The 14,441-nt window shown below is 38.6% G+C and overlaps 2 protein-coding genes across 3 annotated transcripts in view; one reads left to right on the top strand and one right to left on the bottom strand.

The window, feature by feature from the left end:
* Window positions 1-271: 271 nt before the first annotated feature.
* Window positions 272-6,414, bottom strand: LOC103470250 (rab5 GDP/GTP exchange factor-like). Its single transcript, XM_008418545.2, has 9 exons — window positions 6,160-6,414; window positions 3,621-3,799; window positions 3,418-3,545; window positions 2,928-3,079; window positions 2,767-2,836; window positions 2,548-2,683; window positions 2,034-2,128; window positions 1,326-1,582; window positions 272-1,241 (listed from the first exon to the last, which is right to left on the bottom strand). The coding sequence occupies exons 2-9, from the start codon at window positions 3,776-3,778 to the stop codon at window positions 855-857; spliced, it is 1,383 nt and encodes a 460-aa protein (XP_008416767.1). The 5' UTR covers window positions 3,779-3,799; window positions 6,160-6,414; the 3' UTR covers window positions 272-854.
* Window positions 6,415-7,836: 1,422 nt separating this feature from the next.
* The window catches only part of cfap251 (cilia and flagella associated protein 251), an 8,334-nt gene continuing 1,729 nt past the window's right edge, over window positions 7,837-14,441 (top strand). The window contains exons 1-16 of one of the 2 annotated variants that reach the window (XM_008418546.1): window positions 7,837-8,215; window positions 8,854-8,994; window positions 9,594-9,703; window positions 9,798-9,906; window positions 10,143-10,226; window positions 10,314-10,391; window positions 10,482-10,523; window positions 10,601-10,857; window positions 10,952-11,131; window positions 12,119-12,369; window positions 12,501-12,652; window positions 12,832-13,008; window positions 13,187-13,371; window positions 13,464-13,578; window positions 13,666-13,829; window positions 13,925-14,015. In XM_008418546.1, the coding sequence (XP_008416768.1) occupies window positions 8,015-8,215; window positions 8,854-8,994; window positions 9,594-9,703; window positions 9,798-9,906; window positions 10,143-10,226; window positions 10,314-10,391; window positions 10,482-10,523; window positions 10,601-10,857; window positions 10,952-11,131; window positions 12,119-12,369; window positions 12,501-12,652; window positions 12,832-13,008; window positions 13,187-13,371; window positions 13,464-13,578; window positions 13,666-13,829; window positions 13,925-14,015 (2,337 nt within the window). In that variant the 5' untranslated portion in view covers window positions 7,837-8,014. The remainder of the gene's footprint in view (window positions 8,216-8,853; window positions 8,995-9,593; window positions 9,704-9,797; window positions 9,907-10,142; window positions 10,227-10,313; window positions 10,392-10,481; window positions 10,524-10,600; window positions 10,858-10,951; window positions 11,132-12,118; window positions 12,370-12,500; window positions 12,653-12,831; window positions 13,009-13,186; window positions 13,372-13,463; window positions 13,579-13,665; window positions 13,830-13,924; window positions 14,016-14,441) is intronic. The other variant, XM_008418547.1, reaches the window with a different exon arrangement.

The raw sequence follows: 14,441 nt of genomic DNA on the forward strand, positions 1-14,441 counted from the left end.
TAATTCCTCTTTGCCTCTTACAAAGTATTTAGATTTATCCAAATGTGGTTTCCCTTTTCTCTTCATGTTTGTAATCGTTTCCTCTTCTCAATAAATTTAAACCTGCATCTTGTCCATAAAACTGAAGTATCTAACTCACGTCAGCTGTCTGCTCTGCAGCTAGTCTCAACTTAAATTTTACAACAGCAAAACTTGTCAAATCAGGGTAAAATTTAAAATCAGTCACACATAATCTATAAATCAAATTGCTTTAATCTATAATTTGATTCGATTATTGAACAAAAATATAACTTTAATTTTCTTCATAAATCAACAACTGTAAACATCTTTTGTACACTATCACATATGGAAATGTGTTACATAAAATTGCAAAGAAAAACATTTTATAAGTTAGACAGCTCTGAGAAACCTTTGCCACAAACATCCCCTTGTAAACTTGTAGTGGTTGATACTAGTTCACATTTTGACCTGTCACCATGAAGTCATCGTGGTGTATGACATGAGGGAAAATATTTTGTGCTCAGCACCTCCAAGTGTTGTGTTAGAAGTGCCTGTGTGTTAATACATATTTTAAACTAAGCTGGAATGTGTTTTAATGACCTCATTAAAGTTAAAATCACTTGATAAAGATATTTAGGCCCTTCAGATGCCACAGGACAAATGTGCCCCAAGTTTCCTTCATGTTTTCCTTCATCCTCATTTCTTCAGCTCATGAGTCACGTCTCTTTGTTTGGAAACTTGTGCAAATCTGTCAGTGGAATGTAGGTCTTGTTTGTCCAGCAGCATTCATCCGTTTGTGCTGACCATGAGATACCACGCCGGGGTGGGGGGTTTCTGATGCCTCTAGTGGGCTATCAGACCGTTTCTTCGCTCTCAGGCTGCTGTTCCTCCTCCTCCCTCTGTTGGAATCCATCCTCAGCTGAAGAGGTCACGACCTCAGAGGCCTCCGCCTGAGATGTTATCTCCTTCTGTACCTTATCGAACTGGCTTGTTGCCTCATCCAGCTGGGAATCAACTACTTGGACCCACTTCTGCAGCTGCATGTTCAGAGCATCCACACCTTGGTGCAGCTTCTCCTGCCTTCCTTGCAGCTCTTCCAGCAGCTTCTGAGTGGCATTGGCCTTCTGCTGCCTCCTTAACGCAGCAGGAGCACGCTGGCCTCGCATGTAGCCGTCAAACTGCTCAGGACTGAGGTTCAGAGCCGGCCCGTCCAGTTTCTCAATAAAAGCCACAGCACAGGACTGAAGCAGGAGACAAAGACAAGCTTGGGTTATCTCCCCAACTCTGCAGCGTATGAAGGACGAGCACTTTCGTACACAACTTACCAAGTTTGTGAAATAGTAGCCGCTCTCTCCAGCCATGAGGCTGTGAGGGAGGCCAAAACGAATCATGTACTGCATGTTGGAGTGGAGGCGAGGCGGATTGGCTTTCAGCACCACGTACACCAGGCTCGTCAGGAAGTCATCCGCGTTTGCAGGCTCGTTGTTGGAGGTGGACAGCGCTTCAAAAATGTGCTGACTGCACTTTGACACACAGGCTAGCTTGTCCTGTGGCGCTCGCTTGGCATCCATTTCTATTATGGCTGATTTAAGAAAAACAAAAAAAAGATAAATGAACCATGACAATATTTTAAACCCCTGGTTCTCAGGCATTTTATAACAAGACCCACAAGAGGATTCAAACTGCGTCTATCACAATGGCTTGGACTTCTAAGTTTTTTGTGTTGACTCTAGAAAAAACTATTAACTCTAATGATGGTTATTTTGGTTGATTCACTCCACATTAGTTCAGTTAATTTACTTTTCCAATTGTTGACAGTTACAAATATTTCCTCTGAGTGTCCCATGTGCCACATTTTGAGAACCATGGCATCAAATTATTTCAATGCTTTAATGCTTTAATTTTATTTAGTTGCTTAATGTTGTGACATTTAATTAATTAAGCAAAGAGATGGACAATACTTTTACACAAGTTAGTTAAAGACTGAAAACTTCTAAATGTCCACAATAGAGTCAGTAAATGAGGTAAATCACCTGTTATGGCAGGCAGGAAGGGGTCGCCTGTGACTGGGGTGTCTTCATCCGGAAAAGGCACACTCAGCATCTGTGGTGTGACCCAGTTTAGGGAGCTGAAAAGGAAAATGATCAATGAGAAGCAAGACTTGAGAGCCAATGTTTAAGGAGTTCCTACAAAATTACCAGTTTAAAATGTACACATTTTCAAACTTCAGACTTTGATCAAGTCTGAAGTTTGCTGAAACCTCCCTGTAAATGAATAGGTTGATGTAAAGATCATCCGATTGAGGGCTTCACTAAAATTTCCACATGCACTTTTTTATGCATATGGAATCAGAATGTAGAATCTTAGTTTATATTTTAATTAGCAAAAAATGAGTTCTGAGGAAGAGGAGAGATAAAGCCTTTTTCTGCATTCTACTTTGTTAATATATCAAAATCTGGAAAATTAATTCGATTTTTTTCCAGACTGTGAAGAAACCCTGAGTTTATAACATTCGGAGATGAGTTACTGATTTCTTAACAGAGTTACCGTATTCGGCGCTGAAGAGCCAGGTCCTTCTGTTCGTCATCACAGCTGTCATGGCAGAAAACCCATTTGTGCAACCGAGTCATTATGAGCTTCTCTACATGCTCCATTATCTGAGTGACCCGAGTCTCTGGGAAGCCTGAAAACAAAAAGACTACTAAACATCTTTCTTCTAGATTTAAGAAAAAACAGCTCCGAACAAACTGCGACAAATGTACTCACTTCTAAAATATTCAGCAAAAGACTGATAGAAATCCTGGACAAGGTCCGACTGCTTCTGTATTTGCAGATTCTGAAAATGGTCCCAGGCTTTGATAAGGATGTCACTTTTTTTTTTAAAAAAGGAAGCAACTATAAGTACAGATATTCGTGGACATAGTTACATGATAAGCCTCCATCGTGTTGAGGAAAGCTGTGCAGCGGGACTGCAGACGCTGAGAAGGTGGACTCCGCAGGATCTTCAGAAAACCAGTGAAGTCTCCGGGCTCAAGGCTCTCATAGGCTTTTAACATCTTAGTGTGGCTTTCAGAGGCCTCTGGAAAGATGCAAGGTCAAACAATCATCCACAAGATTATTTCTGCAAAACTGCACATGATCATCTCTAACAACTTCCAGGTTCGTTTAGAAGGAGTAGGAGTTTTCCAGCAAAACAAGCACAAACTTTAATCACAATAATATTAACCTACATAGCCAACAAGCAAAACGCTACGCGAGGAGGAAAACTTGAACACATCATTCTGACAACCTACCTGTTAGCTGACATATAACGACTTGATAGCCTTTAAGTTCTTATTCCATTATTTTTAGATTTTATAGGGAATTCAGTCACGCCCAAAACTGAGAAAAAGAAGCTTAGGAGCTTAGAAGGCCAACCTTGGGGTTTTGGAGGTGAAGAGCTGCCCCAGAACAGCCGCCTCACTGTGCTTATTCGTCGACCCTTCTCAATGTTTTTCTTCTCCTCAAATTTGGAGAACGTGGGTGGGACTCCATCGCTGCTGGGTCTGCAAGGAGGATGGTACGTCAGGATCATGTTTCAAATAGAAAAGCTGATGGTGTTATACAAGTAAAGCGTCCACCTCGTGTCTTGTCTTTGTGATCCAGGCGGGCGTGATCTCTCTCTCCAGCACTTGGAGCAGAAGCCTTTCCACGCTGGGTTTCCGTAATACCCACAGGCGTTCTTACAGAGCAGCTCCTCCTGGGAAACTCTGAGCCCTCTTTGTTTGTCTGTCCACATGACGGCGCTCTCTTAGGTAACCTTAATAGATGAATCATAAAGAGGTGTTAGGAAGAGAAATTAAGTGGCAAAATATTGACAGAAACCGATCCATGAACTCTACACCCAGGTCTCCAACACAGTGTTCATGTAAACATTTCATATAAATTCAGATTCCAACTTTGATTTATTTTAAACTCAAAGAACAGATGGAGAAGTGGACAAATGGACTGAGGAGTGGATGGATGGTTAGATGGATCGACAAAATAATTTGGTGGACAGACATGTTGGTGGATAGATGGACACAGAAAAGTGGAAGGAATAATGGGGCAGAAAATAATTATTTTTCCAGATTTTTCTTTTCTTTTTCTCATTCATGTTTACTTGATACGTTTGTATTCAGATTAGACAGCTACACTACCTTGGATAATGTAGCTGTACAGATAAATTTAAGTGGCTCTAAAAATGAATTTTAAGAATTAAGATTTATTTTGCAAGAAACAGACAGAATAATCTGCTCCAGTTATTACAATAAGAGAAAAGATTAACAAATTAAGATACGACCCCATAGATTTGACATCTTACTTAAGTTGTGTGGGCTGTAACACAACTTTAGATTTGTCGAAACAAAGAGTTGTAGCAATTTTCATCATCATAATAAAAAGAAGCATCATCCCACTGCTATATTAATCATTTTCAACAAGAAATTGGTTAATAGAGTTTCAAATTTATAAGACTAGTGCCAGCAATTTTTTTTACTAGTACACAAAATGAGCCATAGCATAATAACCACTGGGTTAGTCCTGAACAGGCCCCACTTTTGCAAGCTCTGATTTCATACATCTTTTAGGATAATATTCAGAATATTATGGCTTATTTTTTATTCCTTTATTCCTCTGAGAGAAACTAGGGTAATCATTTTGTTCTAAATTTGAAAATACTCATGTTGCAAAGCCTTTTTATTCTCTGTCTGTTCTCCAGTCTTTTCATAATCTGTTGGAATCAGCTTTGTCCAGTTATTGAGTGTATAAAATTTAAAATCTCTTAATCTCAGCCTGGTTGTACAATACACTAATTCAGGAATGTTTGTTGTCTCCACTTCACAAGATGCTCCAATTAAGATTAAATCAGAACAATGCTTCATCAACCTGTCTAAAACGGCAAGGTTTGCCAATGTTTCTTTGTTTTTTTTTGACAAAGTGTTTTGTTACTACTGCATTAGTGTAACAAATGATAATCAGAGCTTTTGTTATTATGGAAAATATGCATGTCTCAATAAATTAAATCATTGAAATGTTTATTTATTTCTGTAATTCAATTCAAAAAGTCAAACTAATATGCCCTTGAAGACAATGTGATTTCAAGGGTTATTTCAATAATTTTAACAGGCATCGCCTGCAAATAGGGAAAACCCCGAATTTTTCTTTCTCAGAGCATTTTAAAATTATAGAAAACTAATTTACAACTATGTCCTCATGGGGACGACTTGAGAGCTGTCCTGCAGTCGGTGACAACCTTCACTAGTAGGGTGAGCCACTAAAGTTTGAATTTCATTTGGAAGCCGTGGTCCCAGATTGAAAAGGAGAAGTGGAGACACACACAATCCAAGCTGCTTTAGGTCAAGTGTGGAGTTTCCACATTCAGTGATGATTTGGGGTGACATGCTGATTGATGTTGGTCCACTATGTTTAATCAATTCCAAAGTCAGAACAACTACCAGGAATGTTTAGATGGCTTCATGCTTCCTTCTGATGATAAGCTTTATGCCTATTCTGATTTCATTTACCAGCAGTACTTGGCATCTGCCAACAGGGCCAAAGACGCCAAAAGCTGGTTCAATGGCCACAGAGTTGCCGTGCTTGATTGGCCAGAAAACCGCCCTGACACAATAATCTTCAGAGAATTGTCAACATGAGAAGGTCGCTCTCAAAGCAACCTGGGTTTCCATTGCATTCTGCAGAGCAGGTGCTGATCACCTCCATGCCGCGCCGCACTGACTCGCAGTAACTCATATAGAAGGGGGTCCAACCAGGAGAGACATTTATTGAGGTGCACCTGTACACTCAACCTCTGGCAGAAAACAGTCAGAAGCAACTTGAAAATAGTTGTAAGTTTAAAGAACTTTTAAGATTTTCTGGCAACATTTCAAACTACAAACAAATTCTACGGGGTTTTGTAAAAGCCTAAACAAATTTAATGCAGATTCCCTGGTTAAATAGCAGGTGAAGCTCCAGAAATCTTAGTTTATGAGAATTGGCGTTAGCCGTTTGCTAATCGCTGTAAAGTCAGAGCGGCTGACCGTCAGCTGACGGCGGTGGAGCTAATGCTGGCTGACTCAAAGCAACACTTCAACCTTTGCATAAAACAATCAATAAATCCGTCAATAAATCATTGCTGCTCACCTGACAGTCAACGAGCGGGGAGAATCATCCCAACCTTCAGCAGGTTTCTTCACTTAAAGAAAGGTTTCTGTCATAAACTCGTCATAATTCACTCAATCTCAGTAACAACCTTTAAATAAGTCGATAAAGTACACGGAAATGCGTGAGGATATAAAATACCAATAAGGAAAATGTGGTGTGCCAACGAAAAGTTAAGCAGATCTGACGCAGTCAGAAGTTCGACCACTTCTGAAACCTGTGGAACCGGAAGAACGTAGGAAGGAAACGCTGTGAAGTGAGAGAAACTTCAATATAAAATCATGCTTTCAAAATAAAAGTTATATGTGCGGTTGCTTCTTTAATCTGCCACAACTGCCCCCAAAAGATATCGTAACAATTAAAACTAACTCATCTTTACGTTAGATGAATAAAATGTGTCCTAATTTACTACTTATGTGTCTGTTAGTTCGTGGTCTTTTTATTTTTGAATTTTATTTTGAAATCCCTGTAAGACATTTGTCTGCCAATGAAAAAGGCTTGACATTTAGAAGACAGGAAATAAATTAAGACTCAAAAATGGTCATTATTCTGAGAACACTACACGTTTTCTGTAATATTTATTCAAAGTTAGTCATTAATTCTTATTTGAAAGCGGATAAAATATGCTGTCTTTACGACCAATATATTGTTGATGACAATAACCATAATACCAAAGTGGAGCTTAACTCAGTAAATTAGGAGAAATTTAATCTGATTTTAAAATATAAAAACAAAGCAAAAGACATGCCAAAAATTGAAAAACGAAAAAAAAAAAATTTCACTTGACATAAAGAAAAATAGTCAGAGAATAAAAAACAAACAAACAAACTTTCAGAAGTCATACAAGCTTTAAAGTTCTTTGGTTCTTGCCAAAAAGATTTAATCTTTTTGATTCTGACTTTTACTTTAGTAAAATCCTGAATATTGAAGGTTTCCACAAAAGTAAGTATTTTGTAGAGGTTCTGTACACTACGTTAGAAGTGAACATATTTGAATATTTTGTGTGCTATTAATACTTTTAAGGCTACACCTCAATCTACCATACTTTTTCCTTCTACTAAGGAAAAAGTAGAAGATTTAATCTTTTTTTGCCAAAAAGATTAAATCTTTTGGCAAGAACCAAAGAACTTTAAAGCTTGTAAATGACTTCTGAAAGTTTGTTTGTTTGTTTTTTATTCTCTGACTATTTTTCTTTATGTCAAGTGACATTTTTTTTTTTTTTTTCGTTTTTCAATTTTTGGCATGTCTTTTGCTTTGTTTTTATATTAATACACCATTAATACAGCGATACACTATCAGCTACTTAGGGAAATGTCTGTCTGGCTTTCCCTTTCATGTGGAGGGTGCTGCGGTCTTGGAAGCACCCTAAAGGTTGTAAATACAAAATTAAGACCATAACATGACATTTCTCTAATAAAATCCATTTTTATTGGTACATAAGAATCTTAATTCAAAAAGGATTTAAATTTTGTTTTTTATACCTGTAAAGCATACTAATCATAACAATCTCCTGAAATATATCACTCTATGGGCAGTGATTCTATTAGTTTAATATTCCGTTACATTTTAATTTGCCTAGAATCAGACTCAATTAAGCTTTTAATTTGAAGAGTTTGACCGGAACACACACCATTTAATGTATCGTTACTAAGCAACGAAATGCTTCGCTAGTAAAAAGTTTGCCCCAACGTTTTTTCGGTTTTGTTCCTGCCGCAAAACAGACAAATAATGTGATCATTTTAAGCGTGAAGTTGAACAAACTCGACTTGGAAGAATCCAGAAGAAGCTTTTCAAAGGTCATCATCGAAAAGTTAAGAGTGTTTTGTCTTCTGGCATCATGTCAGCAAGCAGCGAGCCTACAGAGAAACCAAGCTTGATAAGTGCAAAAAAACAGCAGGACAGTGGATATGCAGGTAAGGAAGAAAATGTCCAAACAACACATAACATAACCAACGTGCAAGGGCAGTCTCAAGTCTACACAGCAACCCAAGACACACTCTTCTCAAAGGAGGCAGATCGTCCTGCAATGCATACCTTGGTAAGTATGCGTAATGCAATATTCAAATTTATAATAACCTCAGAAATTCAGAGAGTGAAACTAAGCCTATAATACAGACAGTTTGATATATTTAAAGCGTTTCTTTCTTTTTTTTTTTTTCTTGTTCATGTTGATGGAAACGGTTGTCAAACTAATGAAAACCCATAATTTACTTAGAAAATTTAAATATTACATGATAGTCATAAGGTTTTAGTTTACCTCATCACTGTCGGGATACCGAGACCTCAAGGTAGCTCTGTCTGACATATGAGCATTTTGGGTTGGTAATTAAGGGCTTAAAGAAGATAGCCATTTCAAAGGTGCCATATCAAAGTAGAATAATGGAAAGTTAAGTGGAATGGAAAAATATAGTTGAAAAAGTTATTTTTTAATTGATTTTCATTAGCAAAAAGAATCAAAATTAACAGGAATAATCGCTTGTACTGTATGCTACTGTCTGTAAACTAATGTTTACATATTCTTATGTTTTGAACAAAATTATACATTATACAGGCAATTCCTGAGATGCAACTGCATATGGGTGTGTAAAAGCACAGAAAATATGTAATACAAATATTCAATTTATCATAATAAATATAATTTAAACTTTTACCCGTTCTCGTTTTGCTCTCATTCAGTCACTGGAGAGGGTCTTCGGGATGAATCCTGTCCTCCCTATCTACAGTCTGCAAGACAGCAGTCATCTTATTTTCCTCTATGCCTCTGCTCATGTTGGGATCATATTCAACCACACCTTAAATTCCCAGTACATTCTGCAGGTAAAAACACACACCGAGTATTCAAGTTCTCCCAAATATGAATCATTATTTGAGGATTACAATGTGGTGAAAGTACCATACAAACAGCAAAAGTGCTCAAAACTCAATTCTACAACATACATATCTGGGTTGATTTTATTATACGCCACTACAAAGCAACAGACAGTGGGTTTTGAGTTGATGTGGCTTTCTAACATAAATTAGAAAATGATTTCAGTTGTAGATCTGGCTGTATTCTTAATGTTGTTGCCTTGCTGAAAGGTGAACGTCAGCCTCAGTGTCAAGTCTTTTTCGGACCACCACGGGTTTTCTTCATGTTTTGATCTAAAACATTACATTGCAGTTGAACACTTATGGTCAACTGCATCATGATGCATCATACTGCATCATGATGCTGCCACTACCAGCTTGGTGATATGTAGCATAATATTATGGTATGTTGGATACTGTTTCGCAATCTGGCCCAATCTGGCAATGAGCCCATGCACATTTCTTTGTTTGTTTACTTACTCATTGACATGTGTTTATTCCACTGGTTCAGTTTTGAACCAGTGGAATAATAATCTCAACTGCATGGTGAAATGTTTTATCGTCTTTAGGGTCACTCCTTTCCCATCTCATGCATGTGTGTGAGTGAGGACAGACGCTGGATAGTAACAGTCGACAGAGGGCCAAGGAACATGGTGATGATATGGGACTCCTACTCTGGGTAACGCTTCATTTTTTAGTAGATGTAGATATTCCTTGGGTCCTGTCCTGACTATGATTCACAAGGCTAATCTTGTTTGTGATAAATCTTCCAGTATTCCTGTGAACACATTGTTTGAGTGCCACCCTGGCAGCAATGTTGCTGCTGTGGGGTTTTCAAACGACACAAAATACCTAGCAACTCTTGGGGATGCAGAAGTTCAAGTGAGTATGAAAGGATAAGTGCTGACAGATTTATTAACAAATTGCAAATATTAATAAAAAAGCTTTTGAAAGCTGTATTTTTAATCAAATGCTCTTAGTGAGAAACCAGGTCCTGGTAATTTTGAAAGCGGTTTACATGGTAACATTATCAATGCAGCCTTAATAGTTTTTTTTTTTCTTACTGGATTTGAGAACACTGTTCACAATGTGTATCTAATTATCTGTTATGATTGTAGCAGAGTGTGGTTATTTGGGATTGGACCAGTAAAGAGCAGAAAAGTCTCTGCCATGTTGAACTCAGTCCCAAAGATGGTTTTCAAGTAAGCATGCTTTCTTTTCTTCAGTCATCTAAATCCTGTGTTTTGTATCGATGAGGTATTGGATTATGATGCTAATTTATTTTGCAGGATCACATCATCTTTAACCCAAATGATAACACTCAGCTTCTCAGCGGCAGTAAAACTCACATATTAATCTACAAATGGGTATCTTCACATGATCGCTTTTTGGAAAACATAAATATGCAGCCGGCATAAAAGAATTTAGTGTATCTAAGACCGTTTGTCTTTTTTCAGGATGCAGAAGGCTTCAAATACTTTGCACTGAAGCTCAAGAAAGTAAGCATATTTGTTGAAGGTTTATATTTAAACTATTGTTTGCATATTTTATCTAAACGTTGTTTCGTACGTTGCAGGTCACCCCTGCAACTGATCCAGATGTATCTGCTCAGCTTACCACTGATCCCAGTAAAAGTATCCCCTTTGCTGACTTGTGTCTAAGTCGTTCAGTGTTTCACTGGAAAAAGCTTCAGGTCCTGAAAGCCATAGGAAGCTCGATTGTGGTGTGGGAAATTGGTAAAAACTTGACTGAAGATCAGACCCAGTGCTTCGGTAGAATCCAGACAGTCCACATCCAACAAGAGCCCATCACTGTTCTCACCATAACTGATACGTACGCAGAGCCGTCAATATTCACTGTGATTGACATTTACTTGTACCTCAAATTGGCCTTGTAACCAGTTTGTTTATGCCGTGTGATCTTACAGTTATATAGTAACTGGTGACATACAAGGCAATGTCCGGTTTTATGACGAAAACTTCCTGCTTGTCAGCTGGTACACCGATTTCAACCAGGATCCCATAGTATATATTTCCTTTTCCAAGGAATTACCAAAAGAGCCTAATGAGGAGGACTACTTTCAGGATGTGGACCCGTTGATTATCAGGTAGAAGATGTACAGTCTAACGCATCCTCCTCTGTTTTATCTGACAAAAATGCCAACACTACAGACCCCAGCACAAGTAGCCATACTCCTTAAAACCTTTCAAAGTTTTTAGTGTTACAAACAAAAACTGCTGTTTCATTGATTTTATAAGACAAACAAACACAAAGTAGCAGATGACTGAAGTTGATGGAGGGGGGGGAAAGAAAACGTGATTTAAAAAATGTTTTAAAATAAAAACCCGATGAGAATAGCATGTATTTGTACTCCAGAGGCAGTAGAACCACCTGTTGCTGCAGTTGCAGCTGCATACATTGTTAGGTAGTTTCTAGTTTTAAGCATTGAGAGGCTGAACCTTTTTTTTTGTCATTCTTCTTTTCAAAATAGCTCAGACTGAAAGGCAAGCTTATGTGAGCATTCATTTTCAAGTGCTGCCATGTAGTCTCAAGCCAAGTTGCTTTACAACATGCATTCAGTGTTGTGGAAACTATATTCCATTGCAGCTTTTATGTATTTTTCGGGTCATCATCCTACCGGACAATAAACGTCCACCCTAGCCTTTAGCTCCTTCTCTGCTTAATGCTCCATTACCCAACCTGCCATTTAAGGTGGAATCACAGGTCTTGGTAGGTTTTCAGATGTACCAGGTTCCTTTCATTGTTAGATAATAAATTTAACAGAGCTCTGTGAGATGTTCAAAGCTTGGGATGTTATTTTATAACCCCTTTTAACATCTTTATCCCTGGCCTGTCTGCAGCAATCATTGGTCTTCATGATGCCATTTGTTCACAGTTTTCTCTAAGAAACTTCTGAGGTCTTATGGATTTATGCTGAAATTAGTCATTTTCATTCCAAGTCACAGTCGTGGACCACTTTGCATTGTTCAATCACATAAAATCCCAAACAAAATACATTGAAGATTGAGGCTGTAATTTGACAGAAGTATTTTTGCAATGCACTGTTTTTTTATTTTAGTCTCTTTCCTTGTAGGAGTTTCATCACTTCCACAATCAATGCCAAAATCATACATATGAACACACAGACCGGAGTCATTCAGACCGTTCTTCAGAGTGATTTTGACCCTCTCCATGCACTGGCATGCCATCCTTTTCAACCAGTTGTAGCCTTTGGCAACCTACAAGGCATGTTAAGACTATGGGATTATAACTGCAAAGCAATCATTGGCAACAGGATCTTTGAGACAGAAAAGCAGATTCAGTCTATTACCTTTGACCCAAAAGGTGAGCAGGTCTGCTTCTTGAAAGATGCATGATATAAAAAACAGAGACTGCTTCCTATGCCCTGATTTATCTGCTGTTTGCAATATGGTTGACATCTAAAATCCATCAGTTGTCTTTTTGTCTTTGCGCAGGTTTATTCTTGGCAGTGGGCTTTAGGACTGGAGCTCTTTACATACTGGATGCCACCACTTTGCAAAACAACCCTCAGGAAATCTTCAACTGCATTAAAGACAGCATACATCTGATCACCTTCTCTCATGACTCGCAGTACCTTGCCACTGCAGTGAGTTTGCATCATCAGGTTTTTTACTCGGTGAAGCTACCGATGTGCCATTGATCAGCTGTTAAAGTTGCAGTTAAACTAAAAAGAGTGTCCTTATTTCCATCATGGACCACTGGTTTTATTCAGAAAAAGTGAAAAAATAATTGGGTTTAATCTTTCTTGTGTCTCCTCACTACTAGGATGCTAGTAGAGTGGTATCGCTTTTCCGCAATGAGGGTCACAAAGACTCTTCGCCTCGGTGGATGTTTGTGGGCAGGTACTGCTCTCACTACAAGCCCATCCAAGACCTTCTTTTTGGGGTTCAGCTGTACAGCGCCAAGCCACGACTGCTCTCAGTGGGACTGGACCGTCAACTAGTTAAGTCACATAGTTTATTTTAATGCTTTCTGATCCACTTATTGTTGCCTTTTACTTTACTTAATGTTGCATTTTGTTTTGGATTGGGTTACTAAAAATTCCTTGACTTTTTGATCATATTTTAATTTAATGAAGTACACTTGTACGTAACTCTGTGTGTGTTGTATGGAGCAACAGGTGGAGTATGACTTGGAAAAGAGTGAGAGCAACAAGCTCCTCCTCATCAGCATAAAGCGCATAGAGCAAAGTGCCATGCCCCGGTGCATGACTTGGTATCCTTTTTTCAACCCAGAGGAGTTCCTTCTTGTCTCCTCAGACAATTACAAGATGAAACTTTTCAACAGCACAACCACGATGTGCAGGTCCGTAAAGTCATGAGACTAAATCTAATTTGTCACTTCAAATTACAGCGTAAGTAATACATTTTTATTTTTTCATTTTTTTACAAAAATAGAAAGACACTTCTTGGCCCGACCTATGGTTCTCCAATTAGAAAAATTGTGGTTCTTCCCAAGCCAACGGCATCTAAGACAAAATCACATCACCTGGCATTCATCACAGACGATAAGGTCAGTGTTGGAGCAGTATTTTACTGTGGCTAATCTTTAACTGTGAGATCTTTAAAAACTGAAACAGTGATTTCCTGCATCCTTCAGTTGGGTCTCCAGATTTTGCCGATGGACGGGAACCCCTACAAGTCCAGTGCTTTGATCTGCCATCCAACAGGCGCATCTAACTTTTCCTGCTCCTACGATGGCAAGTTTATCTTTACTGCAGGAGGATCTGACAGTAGTGCTCTGTCATGGAAAGTGAACTTAGAGTAAGTTTTGCTTCTACCAAGTCAGCAACCAGAGACAGTGTAAGAGCAGACCCACGACTTGGCCTTAATCCAGTTTCTCTTTCCTGTTACCACAGCGTGCTGGACGCAGCAGCCTCCTTGGGTGGAGCGGACATGGATCCTTTTTATTCACTCATCGAGGGTGGAAGAGACGGCAGGTTTTACAAGGTGAGTTAAAAGTTAAACAAATGCCGATTCTTTAATTTGGCTTACCAGGAGAAGAGTCATAATGTTATTACGTTAGCCTTAAGATCACATCTTAAACGCAATTTAAGAGGAGTGAGGAGTCTTATCATCCACTCTATGGGAATATCATCATATTGCCACCTACGCTACTACTGACATGTGTGGAAACACATCTACCAAAGACAGAATAACTCATGGCATAAAAATGAGCATTTTCAATGGACGTCAGACTGGAAAAGCTGTGTCATATTTCAGTAACTTCTTTTGTGACTTCTTAAAAAAACATTTCCAGTGAGATATGCATGAACGATGCCCCCAGTTTAACAAGAGATTCCCTTTCACCCTCACCATGTTAAATTTCTTGCTGTTTGGGACGAAAATAGTGTTTCATCATATCAAGAAACACAG

Source organism: Poecilia reticulata, linkage group LG9 (assembly GCF_000633615.1).
Source record: "Poecilia reticulata strain Guanapo linkage group LG9, Guppy_female_1.0+MT, whole genome shotgun sequence".
Classification (NCBI taxonomy): Eukaryota; Metazoa; Chordata; class Actinopteri; order Cyprinodontiformes; family Poeciliidae; genus Poecilia; species Poecilia reticulata.